At 43.8% G+C, this 22,999-nt stretch overlaps 1 protein-coding gene across 2 annotated transcripts in view; it reads left to right on the top strand.

Annotated features, from left to right (window-relative positions):
- The window catches only part of GNPDA1 (glucosamine-6-phosphate deaminase 1), an 84,205-nt gene that overhangs the window by 49,519 nt on the left and 11,687 nt on the right, over nt 1–22,999 (top strand). For both annotated transcript variants that reach the window (XM_077265845.1, XM_077265847.1), the window contains exons 5-6: nt 9,396–9,580; nt 21,648–21,822. In XM_077265845.1, coding sequence (XP_077121960.1) covers nt 9,396–9,580; nt 21,648–21,822 — 360 coding nt within the window. The remainder of the gene's footprint in view (nt 1–9,395; nt 9,581–21,647; nt 21,823–22,999) is intronic.

Here is a 22,999-nt window from a genome sequence, read left to right as displayed (position 1 = left end):
GGAAATTCCTCTTGTCCTTGTAGCGACAACATGCTGGTGGTCAAGTACCTTAGGCTCTGCTCTCACCCTTTGAGCAGCTGCCCAATTGGCGTCCTGTTAAGATCTTTCTGATTTTTGCAGACCGTACTACAAGCTGTGGTACCTCTTGAAGAGAGGGATGCTGGCGTAAAAGTTCTCTTTAGAGGTGATAACCTTGATCCAGCAGTGGGTGCACTAATTCCCACACAATTTTCCTACTTCCAGGACAGGTGAGAATTTAGGGGGTTGAATTTGGGTGTCCTTAACTTTTTTTTTTTTTTTTTATAAACCTGTGGGTTTAACCTGAGGTACACTCAGTTTGTAGAGTTTCCATACCTGGCCCTCTTACTGGGCAAGTTTTGCCGGAATTTGAGCCTCGAAATGGTTTAGTAATTTGTCTACGCAGATGTCCCTTTGGGGAATACCTCGGCAAATTTGTTGCTGAAGTGATCAATGGCTGTTCAAACTTTGTATGTATGCATGTATGCTTTTTTTTTAATTAAATTTAGAATAGTAGATACTTTTATTCTTTCTATTTTTATTCCTCTATTTTACCAATTTTTTTTTATATTCTGTTTATAAACCGTAATAACGATTACAGGGCACCCCCAAGTAAATTACGCTAATTGTAATTCTATGCAGTAGCAAAAAAATCTGTAGTATACCGTAATTACAAGAATTTTCTACTAAAAATCTGAAACTACAGTTGCTAGACTGTAGTATATATATTGTTTTTACTGTGGATTACTCTCCCTAATCTAGCTCTATCAAATAATCTAAATTTGATTTTTTTTTTTCATTTTTTTATGCACTTTAACCCCTTCCTGACATTTGACGTACTATCCCGTCGAGGTGGGGTGGGCCCGTATGACCGCCGACGGGATAGTACGTCATGCCCTTTAATGCGACACCGCGACTTAAGTCGCGGTGATCGCATTAAAATTCCGATGCCATCTTACCGTACGGAAGATGGCCTCGGCATTTCGGGGTATGGCGCCGGCCTCCCGATTGCTGTGATTGGCTGTTCAATTCTGAACAGCGAATCACAGCCTTTCTCACTGTTTCAGCCAATCAGATTGGCTGAAACAGTGAGGTCCCAGGCTAGGATCGAGTACCGATGTACTCGATCCTGGGGCCGGTGCCTGGCAACGCCAGGCACTGGCCAGAACCCCCCGGATTGGCGCGATCGACGATCATATCGATTGCGCCAATCTCAGGGCACAGCGGCGGTGTTACCGCGCTGTGCCCTGCCTGTAACGCGCTCCGCAGCCCCCTCTGCTCTCCTGTGCCCTGCCTCCTTGTGCTCCGGATCCTGCAGGTGTGATTGGCACGATCGATGTGATCGTCGATCGCGCCAATCACAGGGCACAGCAGCGGTATGACCGCGCTGTGCCCTGATGGTGACCTGCCGGTAACCTGCCTATGACCGGAGCTGCGAGCTCCGATCATAGGCTGGTGCCTAGCAACACCGGCGTCACCAGGGCCTCCCCTGATTGGTGGGATCGATGTGATCATCGATCCCACCAATCACAGGTCACAGCAGCGGTGTGACCGCTCTGTGACCTGTGTCACCTGTCCCTGACCTGTCTGACCGCTCTTCAGGAATCCTCACACTTGGTGAGGGTTCCTGCAGAGCGGTCACGCTGTCAGATCCCCCTCCTGTGCTGAGACTTGTGGTGCCACAGTAGCCTGTGACACCATAATTCTCGCTAAAAAAAAACAAAAGAAAGAAGACAGAAGAAAGAAGAGAGACTACAACCGTAAGTGTTGATACCCCGATCCCGGCCCGATCTTTCTTACCCCCCCTTCCCCCTCCACCCTCACTTTGCGCCGCGTCCGTCCGTGCCCAAATATAGCAGCCGCCGAGCGTTGATTGGTGACGCAGTTCACCGATCAACACTCGTGCTCACTTTTCTCCTCCACATCCCCGTCCACGCACCCCGCCGCTGCGTCTGAACCCGTGCCTTTCGTTTCTTTTTTTTCACATCCCCGTCCGCGCACCCCGCCACTGCGTCTGAACCCGTGCCTTTCGTTTCTTTTTTTTTTTTTTTTCACATCCCCGTCCGCGCACCCCGCCACTGCGTCTGAACCCGTGCCTTTCGTTTCTTTTTTTTTTTTTTTTACACATCCCCGTCCGCGCACCCCGCCTCCGCCGCCGAACTTTGATAAGTGACTCGGTTCACTTATCAGAGCTCTCGTGCCTGGTGTTTTTTCCACATCCCCATTCACACACCCAGCAGGCGCCGAACTTTGATAAGTGACGCAGTTCACTTATCAGAGCTAGGGCCTGCTGTTTTAGACTTTTCCTTTCACAGGTATTTTTTTTCCCTATTTGCTTTTTTTCTTTTACTTTTCAGAAGTTTGCACCAAACACTATCCCCCCCCACACGTACACATAGTTCCAATAAATTGCACCCAAGCACCATACTCACACAAAAAATGTCCCGTTCGTCCCAGCAGCGCTATTCAGCAGAGGAGGCATATTCTTTTCTTGCCTCCGACACTGATAGCGAGGGAGAGGATCCCACATTCCTTTACTCTTCAGATTCTTCATCCTCTTCCTCCTCCTCCTCATCTTCCTCCTCGGGTCCTGCGGAACCGCCTCGCAGACGCCCCAGGAGAGAAGATGACGCAGCACCCACTCCTGAAGATGAACCAGCGCGCCCTTCTTCGGACCCCATATGGACCTCGCCCCCCGAAAATTACGAGCCACTGATTCCTGATTTTGTGGCAGAATCAGGAATCAGGTTTGACACCACCGGCCTCACAGAAATAGACTTTTTCAAAGTCTTTTTCTCTGAGGATTTTATTAACCTCATGGTGGAGCAAACTAATTTGTACGCTCGGCAATTTTTGGAGCAAAACCCCAGTTCATCATTTTCTAACTGGTCTCCTGTAGACGCAGTAGAAATGATGCAGTTTTGGGGCCTGGTCCTCCACATGGGGATCGTGAAGAAGCCAGACCTTCGGCAATATTGGAGTGTGGATATTTTATATAACACTCCAGTGTTCCGAATGGTCATGGCTCGGACGCGTTTTGAGGCCATCCACAAATTCCTGCATTATTCCGATAATGCACAGTGTCCCGCACGAGATGACCCCAATTTTGACCGTCTGTTCAAAGTTCGGCCGGTCATCGAACACTTCAGCAAAAAGTTTGCTGAAGTGTACGTGCCCAAAAGGGACATCTGTGTGGATGAGTCCTTGGTTCATTTTAAGGGGCGGCTCAGATTCCGTCAATACCTGCCCAGCAAAAGGGCCAGGTACGGAATCAAACTCTACAAGCTGTGTGAGAGTACCTCAGGGTACACCCACAGCTTTAGAGTTTACGAAGGGAAGGACAGCAGGATTGAACCGCCTGAGTGTCCCCCTGTCTTGGGAGTGAGTGGGAAAATAGTGTGGGATTTGGTGCACCCACTGCTGGATAAAGGTTATCACCTCTACACCGATAACTTTTATTCCAGCATCCCACTCTACAAATCCCTCTCTGCGCGAGGTACCGCAGCCTGCGGTACTGTCCGCAAAAATCAGAGAGGCCTCCCGAAGACGCTACTTGGGCAGATGCTCAGAAAAGGTGAGAGCAAAGCCCAATGTAGCGACCACCTGCTGGTGGTCAAGTACAAGGACAAGAGGGATGTCCTTCTGTTGACCACCATACACGGTGATGGCAGCGCCCTCAGCACTGTACGGGGTACCTCTACACAGGTCTGCAAACCGGACTGTGTACTGGGGTACAACAAAAACATGGGGGGCGTTGATCTCTCCGATCAACTCCTCCAACCGTACAGTGCTTTGAGGAAGGCCAAGGTGTGGTACAAAAAGCTGTCGGTGTACATCGTACAAATGGCAATGCTTAACGCTTTCCTGCTGTCACGATGTGCACGCCACACCGATACGACGTACCTTCAGTTCCAGGAGGTAGTGGTTAAGGCCCTGATGTTTGGCACGAGGGAAGGAGCGGGCCCCAGTACTTCCGGAACTGAGGGTGCTCGTATTGTACCAGGTCAGCATTTTCTGGGGGTGGTCCCGCCAACTGGTAGAAAAGGTAAGCCGCAAAAAAGGTGCCGAGTGTGCTACAAACGAGGAGTACGCAAGGACACCATCTATCAATGCGACACCTGCCCCGACAAACCTGGCCTGTGTATGAAGGACTGCTTCAAATTGTACCACACCTCCATGCACTACTAATTAGGAACCAGTAGATTAGTTCCAAAGAGGGGGCACATCTAAGTAAGTTCCATGGGGGTCTAGGTTCCAAAATGATGTCACTTGTGGTTTTTTTTTACTGTTTAGGCACATCAGGGGCTCTGCAAACGGAACATGACGCCCTCAGAACCAGTCCATCAAAGTCTGCATTCCAAATCGTCACTGCTTCCCTTCTGAGTCCCGAAGTGCCCAAACAGTTTTTTCCCACATATGGGGTACCAGCGTACTCAGAACAAAATGGACAGCAACTTTTGGGGTCCAATTTCTCTTGTTACCCTTGGGAAAATAAAAAATTGGGGACTGAAAGATCATTTTTGTGGGGAAAAAATAGGATTTTTTATTTTCACGCCCGGGCGTTATAAACTTTCGTGAAGCACTTGGGGGATAAAAGTGCTCACGACACATCTAGATAAGTTCCTTAGGGGGTCTAGTTTCCAAAATGGGGTCACTTATGGGGGGTTTCCACTGTTTAGGCACATCAGGGGCTCGCCAAACACGACATGGCATCCGATCTCAATTCCAGCCAATTTTAGCTTGAAAATGTCAAAGGGCGCTCCTTTCCTTCTGAGCCCTGCCATGCGCCCAAACAGTGGTTACCCCCCACATATGGGGTATCAGCGTACTCAGGACAAATTGGACAACAACTTTTGGGGTCCAATTTCTCCTGCTACCCTTGAGAAAATAAACAATTGGGGGCTAAACGATCATGTTTGTAGAAAAAATAGGATTTTTTATTTTCACACCCGGGCGTTATAAACTTTCGTGAAGCACTTGGGGGATAAACGTGCTCACGACACATCTAGATAAGTTCCTTAGGGGGTCTAGTTTCCAAAATGGGGTCACTTATGGGGCGTTTCCACTGTTTAGGCACATCAGGGGCTCGCCAAACATGACATGGCATCCGATCTCAATTCCAGCCAATTTTAGCTTGAAAATGTCAAAGGGCGCTCCTTTCCTTCTGAGCTCTGCCGTGCGCCCAAAAAGTGGTTCTCCCTCACATGTGGGGTATCAGCGTACTCAGGACAAATTGGGCAACAACTTTTAAGGTCCATTTTCTCTTTTTACCCTTGGGAAATTAAAAAAATTATTGCTGAAAGATCATTTTGGTGACTAAAAAGTAAAATGTTAATTTTTTCCTTCCATGTTGCTTCTGCTGCTGTGAAACATCTGAAGGGTTAATAAACTTCTTGAATGTGGTTTTGAGCACCTTGAGGGGTGCAATTTTCAGAATGGTGTCACTTTTTGGTATTTTCTGCCATATAGACCCCTCAAAATGACTTCAAATGTGAGGTGGTCCCTAAAAAAAATGGTTTTGTAAATTTTGTTGTAAAAATGAGAAATTGCTGTTCAAATTTTAACCCTTATAACTTCCTAAAAAAAAAAAAAAAAAATTTGTTTCCAAAATTGCGCTGATGTAAAGTAGATATGTGGGAAATGTTATTTATTAACTATTTTGTGTCACATAACTCTCTGGTTTAACAGAATAAAAATTCAAAGTTGGAAAATTGCGAAATTTTCAAAATTTTCGCCAATTTTCCTTTTTTTTCACAAATAAACGCAAGTGATATCAAAGAAATTTTACCACTATCATGAAGTACAATATGTCACGAGAAAACCGTGTCAGAATCGCTAAGATCCGTTGAAGCGTTTCGGAGTTATAACCTCATAAAGAGACAGTGGTCAGAATTGTAAAAATTGGCCCGGTCATTAACGTGCAAACCACCCTTGGGGGTGAAGGGGTTAATATCTGACACTAATAATCCTGACTAAGTTCAGAAAAAAATACTGTATTAGACTCAGATTACTATTGTATATTTTTACTGTCTCTAATCTAGCCTTATCAACTAATCTAATCGAAATTATGTATTTGCTTTTTTTTTTCCACATACACAAAAAAACTCTGATGCCGATCAGTGATGTGAGTCACTGATCAGCGCTCAACTGTTGTATGATTAATGCATGGGTGTGGTGCAAAAGAATGAAGAAAAAAAAAAAAAAAAAGCAGGAAAAAGTCCCTGTCCAAAAGCGAGCACAGATGCTGATACAGTGCCTTGCGAAAGTATTCAGCCCCCTGGAACGTTTTAACCTTTTCCCACATATCATGCTTCAAACAAAGATACCAAATGTTAATTTTTGGTGAAGAATCAACAACAAGTGGAACACAATTGTGAAGTTGAACGAAATTTATTGGTTATTTTAAATTTTTGTGGAAATTCAAAAACTGAAAAGTGGGGCTTGCAATATCATTCGTCCCCTTTAACTTAATACTTTGTGTCACCTTTTGCTGTGATTGATTAAAGCTGCAAGTCGCTTGGGGTATGTCTCAATCAGTTTTGTACATCGAGAGACTGAAATTCTTGCCCATTCTTCCTTGGCAAACAGCTCGAGCTCAGTTAGGTTTGATGAAATTGTTTGTGAACAGCAGGTTTCGGCTCTTTCCACAGATTCTTGATTGGATTGAGGTCTGGACTTTGACTTGGCCATTCTAACACTTGGATACGTTTTATTTGTGAACCATTCCATTGTAGATTTTGCTTTATGTTTGAGATCATTGTCTTGTTGGAAGACAAATCTCTGTCTGTCTCAGGTCTTTTGCAGACTCCAACAGGTTTTCTCCAAGAATGGTCCTGTATTTGGCTCCATCCATCTTCCCATCAATTTTTACCATCTTCCCTGTCCCTGCTGAAGAAAAGCAGGCCCAATCCATGATGATGCTGCCACCACCATGTTTGACAGTGGGGATGGTGATGGTGTGTTCAGGGTGATGAGCTGTTGCCTTTACACCAAACATATTGTTTGGCATTGTTGCCAAAAAGTTCCTTTTTGGTTTCATCTGACCAGAGCACCTTCTTCCACATGTTTGCTGTGTCTCCCAGGTGGCCTGTTGCAGACTTTAAATGACACTTTTTATGGATATCTTTGAGAAATGGCTTTCTTCTTGCCACTCTTCCATAAAGGCCAGATTTGTGCAGTGTACGACTGATTGTTGTCTTATGGACAGACTGTCCCAACTCAGCTGTAGATCTCTGCAGTTCATTCAGAGTGATCATGGACCTCTTGGCTGCATCTCTCATCAGTCTTCTCCTTGTTTGAGATGAAAGTTTAGAGGGACGGCCGGGTCTTGGTAGATTTGCAGTGGTAGGATACTCCTTCCATTTCAATATGATTGCTTGCACAGTGCTCCTTGGGATGTTTAAAGTTTTGGAAATCATTTTGTATCCAAATCTGGCTTTAAACTTCTCCACAACAGTATCATGGACCAGCCTGTTGTGTTCCTTGGTCTTCATGATGCACTCTGTGCTTCAAACAGAACCCTGAGACTATCACAGAGCAGGCGCATTTATACGGAGACTTGATTACACACAGGAGGATTATATTTATCATCATTAGGCATTTAGGACAACATTGGTTCATTCAGAGATCCACAATGAACTTCTGAAGTGAGTTTGCTGCACTGAAAGTAAAGGGGCCAAATATTGCATGCCCCACACTTTTCAGTTTTTGAATTTCCACAAAAATTTTAAATGGGCAATATATTTCGTTCAACTTCACAATTGTGTTCCACTTGTTGTTGATAATACTTTCGCACGGCACTGTAACTGGTCTGTTACTGATCAGTGGCTGTATGATGCACACATTGAGGTGGTGAAAAGGGGACTGGGGCATAGAAAAAATAGGCACCAGTTGTTTTTTTTTCCCCCTCGTCTATCAGTGATATGCGTCACTGATCAGCGCTTGGTAGCTGCAGGACGCATGCACAAGAAAACTGCTAAAAATCAAGCAATATAGTACTGATCAATGCTCTGTGGCAGAATGGGGGTGCGGTGGGGAAGGGATGGATTAGGAGAGGCAGGGGACAGGATCAGGAACTTCTATCAGGAGTAGCGGCAGCAGTGATGGCACAGGCAAAAAGTCTGTGGCACCACCAGTCAAATCAGATCTGGCACCACAATAGCCCAGTGACTGCCCTGTAACTTCTCCAAACTGGAATGAGGTGCAGGGTGGTCACTGTGAGGTTAGACCACATCTCTGCACACTGATTGGTGCGATCTGTGTCATCGTCCGATCGTGCCAGTCAGTGCTGGGGCTGGTAACTGCTGTTGCTAAGCACCAGCTTATGATTGGTGCTGTTACCGCACAGATCATAAGTGGACCTCAGTGTTTCAGACAACTTCATTGCCTAAAACACTGAAATCACTGTGATTGGCTGTTTGGCTGCTGAGAATTTAACAGCCAATCACAGTGATTGTAGTTGTGGGCGGGCACCAAAACCCCTTGTGGCGACTATTTCTGGTGCGTCTAGTCAGTGGTCGCATGAATGACCTGACTTGTATGTAAACCACATGTGTTGTGAAGTCCTTCTATTCAATGATGTATGGATGCGACTAACGTCGTGAATGGATTAATATTGATTCAACACCTTACCTTTTGTTGTAGACCTTTTTTTTTTTTTTTTTGCCACGTTGTAGAAATATAGTTGTTGATGTATGCTAATCAGTTAGAAGTGCAACGGGGTGGTGGTGGTGTATTGCATTTTTATATCTCCTGCTTCTCCCTAAATTCGGGCATGCTGCTTGCCTCCTGTGTCTGGCTGATGGGTCACGAATATTTTAGAAACCTGCCTTCTCTGACAGAAACCTGCAAGTCAGAGGTAGGAGGTAGGCAGCAGGCAGGAAATGGGGAGAGAAGCGAGAGTGCTGTACGTGCGTTGCCCACCTTGCTGCACTTGTCTCATTAGTATACAAGTTCCGCAAAACTGATTTGTATTAGCAAGGTAAGGATTTACTCAGCACTAGAGCACATTTTTATATGCGTGTCATTAACTTGGGGCATAAACTCTTCATAACAGGTTCCCTTTAAGTTTGCAGCAGAATTATTATTGCTATCTGTTTGGGATATCGTTTCTGCCATTTGAATTGATTATAGATGATCTGTACTCTGTGCGGCTTCTGATTTAAGGGTGTTGTCAGTTTGACTTATAGATTGGGCCTTGCTGTAGCAAAGAAGAAAGGATATGCCATGTTGTGTTCTGTAACTTTTGTTTGTAATGAAACTTTTACAGTTGCACCTATTTTATTAAAACGTAGGTATGCATATCACTTTTATATAGTCAGAAACGTTTGAACTGAACAGAGCTTTGTCCAGACCCTTTTTTTTTTTTTTTTTTACAGGAATCGGACCTGATGGTCACATAGCTTTTAATGAACCGGGGTCCAGTCTGGTATCCAGAACTAGAGTGAAGACATTGGCTATGGACACTATATTGGCAAATGCACGTTTTTTCGACAACAATCTCTCAAAAGTTCCCACAATGGCTCTTACTGTTGGCGTAGGAACAGTGATGGATGCAAAAGAGGTAGTGTAACTTTACCAGACAGTCCTTTTCATGAAAGTAGAAATAATATGCTAGGTGGTGTGTTTTTTTTTTTTTTTTTTTTTTATGCATGTAACGTACATACATAAGATAAGGGGAAGATAAGTATTTGATACACTGCTGATCTTGCAAGTTTTCCTACCTACAAAGAATGGAGAGGTCTGTAATTCTTATCATATGTACACTTCAACTGTGAGAGACAGAATCTAAAAATAAAATCCAGAAAATTACATTGTATGATTTTTGGTACACCAACCGAGGCCTCCTAGATGATTAAATCAGGCCACCAAATGTTCAGTTCAAAAAATATATAATTTATTTATAACAAAAAAGAATTGATAAAACAATCCATCAATTAGCATATACAATTTCAAAATGTGGGAATGCCTCCAAACCAATGACTGGTCTCAAGTGCGGTGCATAGGTTCAAGTAATAACACTTTTCTACACGCCCCCGGAAGAAGAACATATCGAAACGCGCGTAGGGGTTTCATGCTGGTCTAGTACGTGTGCAGATAGGTAACTATGATTTCCTGATTATGTTGTAGTTAGGTATACACCTGACTGTATTGTTAGCATTTTGTGCTTGGGTGCATTAAAATATGGTGCGGCTATGTCCACATCTATGATGGAGTAACTTAAATGTGCATTACTACCATACAAACCTCTTAGGCTGTTTTTGCAACCAGTCGTCTACCTCAGCACACTGGCACTTTAGCAGATAAAATACTTGTTTCAGGCAAACCATTTATATATTTTGAGTCAATAATAACCTAGGAATAAGCTAACTTGTGACTTGCCTCACTACCTACTTGAAAAGTGTTATTACTTGAACCTATGCACCGCACTTGAGACCAGTCATTGGTTTGGAGGCATTCCCACATTTTGAAATTGTATATGCTAATTGATGGATTGTTTTATCAATTCTTTTTTGTTATAAATAAATTATATATGTTATGAACTGAACATTTGGTGGCCTGATTTAATCTAGGAGGCCTCGGTTGGTGTACCATTGAGTTGAATGTGTTCTGTGTAAATTTAATTGCTTTGGACTAATACGTATAATTGTATGATTTTTGCATAATTAAATTGCATGAAATAAGTATTTGATCACCTACAAACCAGTAAGAATTCTGGCTCTCACCGACCGGTTAATTTTACTTTAAGAGTATGTTTCCACGTGCCGGATTACATCCGGATTAGCTGTGGATTGAACGCTGCATACAGCCGCAGCATTCAATCTGCAGTGTCCAGATGTTACAGCATAGTGGAGGGGATTTCATTAAATCCCGTCTCCACTGTGCGTGCGAACACGCATCCGGCGGCCCTGTGTTTACGGAGATGCGGCGCGTCTTTTTAGAGCTCAGCATGTCTGTTTACCTTGCGGCAACGCTCCGTCACCGCAAGGTAAATCACAGGGCCCTATATATGGGGTGTGGAGATTCCGGATGTGTGCAATGAACACATCCGGAATCACCGCGTGTACAGAAGGGAGCGGCGCTTTTTGTGGAGCGGGGTTTCCGCTCTGTCCAAAGCGCCGTCATTACGGACCGTGGACACGCACCCTAAGAAGCCCTCTTACTCTGCACTCATTACCTGTCTTAATTGCACCTGTTTAAATTCATTACCTGTATAAAAGATACCTGTCCACACCCTTAGTCAATCTCCAACCTCTCCACCATGGCCAAGGTCAAAGAGCTGTCTGAGGCTGGGATGGGCTACAGGATAATAGACAAGCAGCTTGGTGAGAAGGCAACAACTATTGGCACAATAATTAGAACATGGAAGAAACACAAGATGGCTGCGAATCTTCATCGCATATAACAGCCCATATAGTATATAGCACAGCCACATATTATATAACACGGCCCACGCAGTATATAGAACAGCCATGAAGTATATAGCACAGCCCACGTAGTATATAACATGGCCCACGTAGTATATAGAACAGCCATGTAGTATATAGCACAGCCCACGTAGCATATAACAGCCCATATAGCAAAGCCCACGTAGTATATAACACAGCCATTTAGTATATAGCACAGTCATGTAGAATACAGCCCCCCTCCCCCCAAGAATGACCCCATAGTCCAGTACTCACTGTTATAGTTCCAACAAAAAAACACTCCTCTCAACGTGCCGGCGTTGCTCCCTGCTCCGATCTCGGCGGCTGCCGCTGCACTGCCTGTCACACAGCGAGTGCGCGATGACGTCATCGCGCACCCGCAGCGGCAGTGTCAGAGGCAGAGTGGGGAATGATGGGAGAGGGAGCGTCAAGTGACGCTCTCTCATCCATCATTTGCTTTGAACTTTACCGGCAGACGCCGGTATAGTTCAATGTGGCGGGGGAGTTGGCGCTGGCGACAGGCGGGCCCCTCTGCCTCACAGGGGCCCCATAGCGGCTGCGTGATGTGCCGCTAGCTGAGGGCCCATGGGGGAGCGGGGGCCCTAGGCAGCTGCCTGCCTCTAACGCCGGCCCTGAATGGGCCCCCCTGTTTCGCTAGGGCCCCGGCATTTGCCCGGGTACGCCGGGTGCTGACGCCGGCCCTGGTCTCAAACATTACCTTTAGTAACACAATACGCCTTCATGGATTAAAATCCTATAGGGCACACAAGGTTTCCCTGCTCACGCCAGCACATGTTCAGGCCCGTTTGAAGTTTGTCAGTGACCATATGGATGATCCAGAGGAGTCATGGGAGAAGGTCATGTGGTCAGATGAGACCAAAATAGAAGTTTTTCGTATCAACTTCACTCGCTGTGTCTAGGTGGAGTACAACCCCAAAAACAACGTCCCAACGTGAAGCACGGGGGGGGGGGGAGGGGGGACACATCGTACTTTGAGGCTGCTTTCCTGCACAGGGATGGGATGACTGCACCGTATTGATGGAGGGCGTCATGCATCTTGAGATTTTGGCCTGCAACCTCCTTCCCTCAGTAACGGCATTGAAGATGGGTCGTAACTGGGTCTCCAGCATGACAATGACCTGAAACACACAGCCAGGGTAACTAAGGAGTGGCTCCATAAGAAGCATTTAAAGGTCCCGAAATTGCCTAGTCGGTCTCCAGATCTGAACCCAATAGAAAATATTTGGAGAGAGCTGAAACTCGGTGTTGCCCATCGACCTCCCCTGAAACCTGAAAGATATGTATGGAGGAGTGGGCCAAAATCACTGCTGCAGTATGTTCAAATTTGGTCAAGCACTGTAGGAAACGTCTGACCTCTGTAATTGCAAACAAAGGTTTCTGTTTTTCTATTGTAGTAAATACTCATTTCATGCAATAAAATGCAACTTATCTAAAAATCATTCAATGTGATTTTCTGTGTTTTATTTTTAAATTGTCTTACACAGTTGAAGTGTACCTACTATAGAAATTACAGACCTCTCCATTCTTTGTAGGAAGGAAAATGTGCAAAATCATCAGTGTATCAAATGCTTATTTTCCCCACTGTAAATGAATTGAAACATTGAAAACCTGCAGAAAACTGACAAGTAATTGATAAACCTTTTTTGTACGTGGTGCTCTGGAGCTATAGAGCAGGTCTCAGTCAGCAGGGTAAGTGGGGGACCCACAGGAAAAAAAATTTGAGTATGAAGGGACGCGTAATTTGCAGGAGATTACTTTTTTCCGTGATACCATTATTCTACTACATGACTTTTTGATTATCCATTTTATTTTTCTGTTTCTTATTCTTTTTAATGGTGTTTATCATATGGGTTATGGTACAGGTCGTCTTCTTTTACTTACATTTTTACATAAAACACCATTTGCAGTGGCCAAATATTCTATCTTTTTTTCATTATTTTACTTTTTGTTCTCCACGTATGATGCTGTGTGGATTCCAGCATGCAGTTAAAGGGAACCTGTCACCCCCAAAATGGAAGATGAGCTACACCCACCATCATCAGGGGCTTATCTACAGCATTCTGAAATGCTGTAGATAAGCCCCTGATGTAACCTGAAGGGTAAGAAAAAGAGGTTAGATTATACTCACCCAGGGGCGGTCCCGATTCTGTTCGGGTCCGATGGGAGTTGCGGTCTGGTCCGGGGCCTCCCATCTTCATAGGATGACGTCCTCTTCTTGTCTTCACGCTCCGGCGCAGGCGTACTTTATCTGCCCTGTTGAGGGCAAAGTACTGCAGTGCGCAGGTGCCAGGCCGCTCTGACCTTTCTCGGCGCCTGCGCACTGTAGTACTTTGCTCTGCCCTCAATAGGGCAGACAAAGTATGCCGGAGCCGCAGCGTGAAGAGGACGTCATCCTATGAAGATGGGAGGCCCCGGACCGCGATGCCCATCGGACCACAACAGAACCTGGACCGCCCCCGGGTGATTATAATCTAACCCCTTTTATTTCTTACCTTTCAGGTTACATCAGGGGCTTATCTACAGCATTATAGAATGCTGTAGATAAGCCCCTGATGCTGGTGGGCTTAGCTCATCTTCCATTTTGGGGGTGACTGGTTCCCTTTTAAACCCTTCATCCACTTCTCAGTAAACACTGTATGGATTCTTAAGTCTATGTTTATTGTGATGATAATGTGAACGATAACGGATGATAATGGATGACAATCGTAGTGGATGGTATTGGTTAAAACTACAAAAAACAGTGTATTAGTACTGCCACATCACATAAACCGCATGATACATGGTGCAATTACATCAGTAACTGGAACATTATAGAGGCCACACAGTCACAGTACAACACAGAAATGCAGTTATCATGGCAAAGTTCATGCTGCTAGCACTACTCTATCCTATACAGAAATGGATCTATCTGTATGGAGTGCAAAGAGCAATAAGGATACAGAACACAATATACAGTCATGGACAAAAATTTTGAGAATGTCCTGCCTTAACCCCTTCACCCCAAAGCCTGTTTTCACCTAAGTGACACGGCCAATTTTTACAATTCTGACCACTGTCACTTTATGAGGTCATAACTCTGAAACGCTTCAACGGATCCTGGTGATTCTGAGATTGTTTTCTCGTGACATATTGTACTTTATGATAGTGGTAAAACTTCTTCGATATGACTTGCATTTATTTGTGAAAAAAACAGAAATTTGTCAAATTATGAAAATTTAGCAATTTTCAAATTTTTCTTTTTTATGCCCTTAAATTAGAGAGTCATATCACATAATATAGTTAATAAACAACATTTCCCACATGTCTGCTTTACATCAGCACAATTTTGGAAGCATAATTTTTTTTTGTTAGGGAGTTATAAGGGTTAAAAGTTGACCAGCGATTTCTCATTTTTGCAACAAAATTTGCAAAAACATTTTTTTTATGGACCACCTCACACTTGAAGTGACTTTGAGGGGTCTATATGACAGAAAATGCCCAAAAGTGACACCATTCTAAAAACTGCACCCCTCAAGGTACTCAAAACCACATTCAAAATGTTTATTAACCCTTCAGGTGCTTCACAGGAATTTTTGGAATGTTTAAAAAAAATTGAACATTCAACTTTTTTTTCACAAAATTTTTACTTCAGATCCAATTTGTTTTACTTTACCAAGGGTAATAGGAGAAATTGGACCAAAAAAGTTGTTGTACAATTTGTCCTGAGTACGCCGATACCCCACATGTTGGGGTAAACCATTGATTGGGCACATGGCAGAGCTCGGAAGGGAAGGAGCGCCATTTGACTTTTCAATGCAAAATTGGCTGGAATTGAGATCGGAACCCATGTCGTGTTTGGAGAGCCCCTGACGTGCCTAAACAGTGGAAACCCCCACAAGTGACACCATTTTGGAAAGAAGACCCCCTAAGGAACTTATCTAGATGTGTGGTGAGCACTTTTAACACCCAGTTGTTTCACTAAAGTTTAGAATGTAGCACTGTGAAAATTCAAAAATCATTTTTTCTTTCCACAAAATGATGTTTTAGCCCGCAATTTTTTTTCCCCAAGGGTAACAGGAGAAATTGGACCACAAAAGTTATTGTCCAATTTGTCCTGAGTACGCTGATACCCCATACATTGAGGGGAACCACTGTTTGGGCACACGGCAGAGCTCGGAAGGGAAGGAGCGCCGTTTGAAATGCAGACTTAGATGGATTGGTCTGCAGGTGTCATGTTGCATTTGCAGAGCCCCTGATGCACCTAAACAGTAGAAACCCCCCACAAGTGACCCCATATTGGAAACTAGACCCCCCACGGAACTTATCTAGATGTGTTGTGAGAACTTTGAACCAACAAGTGTTTCACTACAGTTTATCACGCAGAGCCGTGAAAATAAAAAATAATTTTTTTTCTCCACGAAAATTATATTTTAGCCCCCACGTTTTTATTTTCTCAAGGGTAACAGGAGAAATTGGACAACAAAAGTTGTTGTCCAATTTGTCCTGAGTACGCTGATACCCCATATATGGGGGGGAACCACTGTTTGTGCGCACGGCAGAGCTCGGAAGGGAAGGAGCGCCGTTTGAAATGCAGACTTAGATGGATTGGTCTGCAGGTGTCATGTTGCATTTGCAGAGCCCCTGATGTACCTAAACAGTAGAAACCCCCCACAAGTGACCCCATATTGGAAACTAGACCCCCCACGGAACTTATCTAGATGTGCTGTGAGAACTTTGAACCAACAAGTGTTTCACTACAGTTTATCACGCAGAGCCGCAAAAATAAAAAATATATTTTTTTCCACGAAAATTATATTTTAGCCCCCATGTTTTTATGTTTTGTTTTTATTTTCCCAAGGGTAAGGCTGGTTTCACACTTGCGTTTTTATCTGCATGCGTTTTTAAAAAAAACGCATGTGTGAAAAAACGCATGTAAACGCGGTAAAACGCATGTGTTTTTTAGACGCATGCGTTTTTATAGAAAAACACAAGAAAACAAGAAAAAACCAAAAAAATCTAACCCTAACCCTACCCCTAACCCTAACCTGAAATACGTGGCACTGAAATACGTGGCACTGAAATACGTTTATATACGTATATGCGTATATAAGTGCCACGATATTTCAGTGGCCACGTATATAAGTGCCACGTATATAAGTGCCACGTATTTCACGTAAATGCCACGATATTTCAGTGGCCACGCATTTAAGTGCCACGCATTTAAGTGCCACGTATTAAAGTGCCACGTATTTAAGTGCCACGTATTTCACGTAAATGCCACGATATATCAGTGCCACGTATTTCAGTGCCACGTATTTCAGTGCCACGTATTTCAGTGCCACGTATTTCAGTGCCACGTATTTAAGTGCCATGATATTTCAAAGACGTGGCACTGAAAGACGTGGCACTCAAAGATGTGGCACTGAAAGATGTGGCACTGAAAGACGTGGCACTGAAAGACGTGGCACTGAAAGACGTGGCACTGAAAGACGTGGCACTGAAAGACGTGGCACTGAAATATCGTGGCACTGAAATATCGTGGCACTGAAATATCGTGGCACTGAAATATCGTGGCACTGAAAGACGTGGCACTGAAAGACGTGGCACTGAAAGACGTGGCACTGAAAGACGTGGCACTGAAAGACGTGGCACTGAAAGACGTGGCACTGAAATATCGTGGCACTATGACTGTCAGAAAATGTTCATTAAACGGTTAGGGGTGAGTTTAGGGGTAGGGTTAGGGTTAGGGTTTGGATCCCTTTATCACCTTGATGGTGGTGGGTGACTTTTCAGTGTGTGTTCTGGTTTTTTTTCTATAAAAACGCATGCGTTTTTTACGCAAACAAACGCGTTGAGATCGAATGCCATGTTGCGTTTGGAGAGCCCCTGATGTGCCTAAACAGTGAAAACTCCCCAATTCTAACTGAAACCCCAACCCTAACCCCAACCCTAGCCCTAACCCCAACCCTAACCCTAGTCCTAACCCTAGCGCTACTTTCACACTAGCGTTTTTTTGCATACGTCGCAATGCGTCGTTTTGGCGAAAAAACGCATCCTGCAAAGTCATCTGCAGGATGCGTTTTTTCCCCATAGACTAACATTAGCGACGTATTGACACACGTCGCAAGCGTCGTGCGACGGTTGCGTCGTGTTGTGGCGGACCGCCAGCAGCAAAAAACGTTACATGTAACTTTTTTTGTGCCGACGGTCCACCATTTCCGACCGCGCATGCGCGGCTGGAACTCCACCCCCACCTCCCCGCACCTCACAATGGGGCAGCGGATGCGTGGAAAAACAGCATCCGCTGCCCCCGTTGTGCAGCGCTTGCACAGTATGCGTCGGTATGTCGGGCCGACGCAGCGCGACGGCCCCGTACCGACGCTAGTGTGAAAGTAGCCTAACGGGAAAATGGAAATAAATATATTTTTTTAAATTTTATTATTTTTCCCTAACTAAGGGGGTGATGAAGGGGGATTTGATTTACTTTTATAGCGTTTTTTGGGCGGATTTTTATGGTTGGCAGCTGTCACACACTAAAAGACGCTTTTTATTGCAAAAAATAGTTTTTGCATCACCACATTTTGAGAGCTATAATTTTTCCATATTTTGGTCCACAGAGTCATGTGAGGTCTTGTTTTTTGCAGGACGAGTTGACGTTTTTACTGGTACCATTTTCGGGTACATGACATTTTTTGATCGCTTTTTATTCCGATTTTTGGGAGGCGGAATGAACAAAAATCAGCAATTCCTGAAATTCTTTTAGGGGGGGCGTTTATACCGTTCCGGGTTTGGTAAAAAGGATAAAGCAGTTTTATTCTTCGGGTCAGTACGATTACAGCGATATCTCATTTATGTAATTTTTTTATGTTTTGGCGCTTTTACACAATAAAAACTATTTTATATAAAAAAATAATTGTTTTTGCATCGCTTTATTCTGAGAGCTATAACTTTTTTATTTTTCTGCTGATGATGCTGTATGGCGGCTTTTTTTTTTGCGGGACAAGATGACGTTTTCAGCGGTACCATGGTTATTTATATCCGTCTTTTTGATCGCGTGTTATTCCACTTTTTGTTTGGCGGTATGAGAATAAAGCGTTGTTTTTTGCCTCGTTTTTTTTTTTTTTTTTTTACGGTGTTCACTGAAGGGGTTAACTAGTGATATAGTTTTATAGGTGGGGTCGTTACGGACGCGGCGATACCAAATATGTGTACTTTTATTGTGTGATTTTTTTAAAATTTAGATAAAGAAATGTATTTATGGGAATATATTTTTTTTTTCTTTATTTAGGAATTTTTTTTTTTATTTTTTTTACACATGTGGAAATTTTTTTTTTTTACTTTGTCCCAGGGGGGGACATCACAGATCGGTGATCTGACAGTGTGCACAGCACTCTGTCAGATCACCGAGCTTAGAGGCACATTGCAGAGGCTTGCCGGCGCCTGCTATGAGGAATTCTCAGCAGACGCCGGCAAGCAGGGTCATCTCATGACCCGGAAGGAGTCCCGCGGCCATCTTGGATCCGGGGACTCCTTCCAGGTCACCGGAGCAGCGCGATCTCATCGCGCTGCTCCGGTGGGAGAGCGCAGGGAGCCCCCGTCCCTGCGCGATCCCCCTCTATGCCGCTGTCACTATTGACAGCGGCATCAGAGGGGTTAAATGCCCGCGATCGGCGACAGCGCCGATCGTGGGCATTGCTGCGGGGTGTCAGCTGTCATATACAGCTGACACCCGCACCCGATCACCGCGGCGCTCAGCGCGAGACCGCGGTGATCGGGGCACCGTACTAGTACTGCTGCTGGCACTAATGCAGTGCCGGCAGCGCAGTACTAGTACGGCGCATGTCGCGAAGGGGTTAAAAGGAACAGCTAACATCGTTTTAGTGATTGATCCATTAACACAGGTGTGGGTGTTGATGAGGACAGGGCTGGCGATCAATCAGTCATGATTAAGTAAGAATGACATCACTGGACACTTTAAAAGGAGGCTGGTGCTTGGTATCATTGTTTCTCTTCAGTTAACCATGGTTATCTCTAAAGAAACACGTGCAGCCATCATTGCACTGCTCAAAAATGGCCTAACAGGGAAGAGTATCGCAGCTACAAAGATTGCACCTCAGTCAACAATCTATCGCATCATCAAGAACTTCAAGGAGAGAGCTTCCATTGTTGTCAAAAAGTCTCCAGGGTGCCCAAGAAAGACCAGCAAGCGCCAGGACCGTATCTTAAAACTGTTTCAGCTGCGGGATCGGACTACCAGCAGTGCCGAGCTTGCTCAGGAATGGCAGCAGGCTGGTGTGAGTGCTTCTGCACGCACTGTGAGGCGGAGACTCTTTGAGCAAGGCCTGGTTTCAAGGAGGGCAGCAAAGAAGCCACTTCTCTCCAGAAAAAACACTGTGGACTGCTGAGGACTGGGACAAAGTCATTTTCTCTGATGAATCCTATTTTCGATTGTTTGGGACATCTGGAAAACAGCTTATTCGGAGAAGAAGAGGTGAGCGCTACCACCAGTCTTGTCTCATGCCAACTGTAAAGCATCCTGAAACCATTCATGTGTGGGGTTGCTTCTCAGCCAAGGGAATCGGCCCACTCACAGTCTTGCCTAAAAACCCAGCCATGAATAAAGAATGGTACCAGAATGTCCTCCAAGAGCAACTTCTCCCAACCGTCCAAGAGCAGTTTGGCGCCCAACAATGCCTTTTCCAGCATGATGGAGCACCTTGCCATAAAGCAAAGGTGATAACTAAATGGCTCATGGAACAAAACATAGAGATTTTGGGTCCATGGCCTGGAAACTCCCCAGATCTTAATCCCATTGAGAACTTGTGGTCAATCATCAAGAGACGGGTGGACAAACAAAAACCAACAAATTCTGGCAAAATGCAAGCATTGTTTATGCAAGAATGGACTGCTATCAGTCAGGATTTGGTCCAGAAGTTGATTGAGAGCATGCCAGGGAGAATTGCAGAGGTCTTGAAGAAGGGTCAACACTGCAAATATTGACTTGCTGCATTAAGGGCCCCTTCACACTGGTCGATTCTGCTACGATTACGACGCATTTGCGTCATATTCGACATCGCAGTACGAGCTCGTAGCCAGCGGTCACACTCTACGATGTTAACGCTTTTTCTGACGTAGTTGCGATGTGAACGTCACGCGTCGCAATCGTACGCTACCCTTCACACCGCCATAGTCCTACGACTCCGAGCGTGACGTATTACCAGCATGGGCGTGCTAAAACGTCACGCCCAATCAGGAGACAGGTATGCGGAAGCCCAACCCACGTAGTCGCATTACGAGCTCGTATGACCGCCGTCACATACTACGATTTCGACCGCCACAGCGAGACATTTACGACGAAAGAAAGTTCTGCTCTTTCTTTCACATCGTACGATGCTGGGCTGCGTCGCAAATCGTAACGCCATGTCACACTTTGCAACCTCGGAACGAGGACGGATAAACGTCACAAATCGAACGCTCGTTCAGACTTTGATTGCACAGTGTGAAGGGGCCCTAACTCATTCTGTCAATATAACCTATTGGTACTCCTAATATGATTGCAATTATATTTCTGTATGTGATATAAACATCAGACAAACACTAATAAAAACCAGAGGGCAGCAGATCATGTGAAAATATAATTTTGGTGTCATTCTCAAAACTTTTGGCCATGACTGTACACTACACGGTGGCTGCATAATGGCTAGCATGTACAGATTCTAACACAACACATAAATGCCATGCTTGCTGCTCATGAATGGGCAGAACACTTTTTATATAAAAATGTGAATTTTTTTTTTTCTGAGACCCTAATTGCCGCATATGATATTATAGTTTTACAATTAGCCCCATATAGTAATTCTGGCCTCCATCCTGTAATGTCTACAATACTGTTTAGAATATTCCCAATCCTGTAATAATGCATTGACCTCATGTGCTGCCATGCCGCCGACTTCGGGCTGCTGGCCTTTGATTGGCCTCATTGGCTGATATTTATATTACGGTGTAGATAGCTGATCTCTGTGCCGCAAAACATTTCAATTGAATGTGCGTCTGATGCCGTACATTCAATTGAAAAGTGTGGATGTCGGCGGCTTCTGGCTTGCTGGATGTGATTTCTGAGACCCAAACAGCGGCGCTAGCTACGTGATGTATGTGTATGTTACATTTTTTTTTTTTCTTATATATATTTTTTTTCTTCCATAGGTAATGATACTCATCACTGGCGCTCATAAGGCCTTTGCCTTATACAAGGCTATAGAAGAAGGCGTAAACCACATGTGGACAGTGTCTGCCTTCCAGCAGCACCCAAGTACCGTGTTTGTTTGTGATGAGGATGCAACGCTGGAGCTGCGAGTAAAGACAGTAAAATATTTTAAAGGTATATCCTTATCTCACAGCATTATATTATGAAGTTTATTTAAGATGATGCATTAAACTGGTTTATTAACATCAATATACACAGTTGATGAAAAATTAAAAGGAACTATTAAAATACAAGAGCTTATTTTTCAGCGTATTAGAATTTATTTTCTACAATAAAATGTACCTAATTTTCCATTGGTTATATTTACATATGTCAGGTTTGTGGACAATCTCCCAACTGGCAAATTAATCTCGATAAACATTCATAAAGACACATCTGACATCACAAAATACAATAAAACAATATAACTTATTCTGCTGCAAAAAAAGAAAAATACAAAAACCTATGCCACAATTTTAATTTTATTTTTGTTCAGCCCACCTCACATTTTTATTTTTTATCTAATTTTGTGTAGATAACAAAAAGACACTAATAAAAATGAGTTTGCCTTTCAGAATATGATACTTCAAAATATTTAAAGGATTGGGTTTTACTTTTTTAATAGTAAAACCATAAAGGATAAATTGGATATCACTCTAATCATTTTGACCCAAATGTAGTCTGCATTATTGTATGTTCCAAATGTTCTACTAGGGACGTATATGCTGGTGGATAAAATTCTTCCTGCCAATAATGGGATACTATAAAACTAAAGTATTGTACTGTACCATTAGTGGCACTGAAACGTTACCCTTATCCTACACTTTCCTCATTTTTAAGTACATTATAATTTTTTCCTGGAACCCGTTAACACTTTCACTTTTGAGCTGTGATTGGGTGTTTGTCTTGGAAACTGACAATTACGGTATATAATTTTTGGGTTAGATGTATCATCTTGATAACTTGTTACTGAATTTTTTGAGCGTTGCATGGATGAAAAAACCCTGCTAAATTTGCCTTTTATTAACCTTGTGGCATTTACTAATTTTATATTTTGAATACACTTTTACGGATATAGCAATATCTAATGTTTTTATATTTTAAATGTCTTTTATTCCTTATTAGGGGGGAAAGGGATGTGATTTGTGATACACATATATATTACACTTTTTTTTTTCTTCCCTCTTTGGTATGTGATGTTCTATAGCTTGTCCTGTACACTGCAATATACATTTTTATTGCAGTATATTGAGAAACTCACTGTTTATTATGACATCCAGTCTGTGGCTGGGCATCACAAGAGAATTAACAT

This window comes from Ranitomeya variabilis, chromosome 5 (assembly GCF_051348905.1).
Source record: "Ranitomeya variabilis isolate aRanVar5 chromosome 5, aRanVar5.hap1, whole genome shotgun sequence".
NCBI classification, from domain to species: Eukaryota; Metazoa; Chordata; class Amphibia; order Anura; family Dendrobatidae; genus Ranitomeya; species Ranitomeya variabilis.
This window is presented reverse-complemented; position numbering and strand designations above follow the sequence as displayed.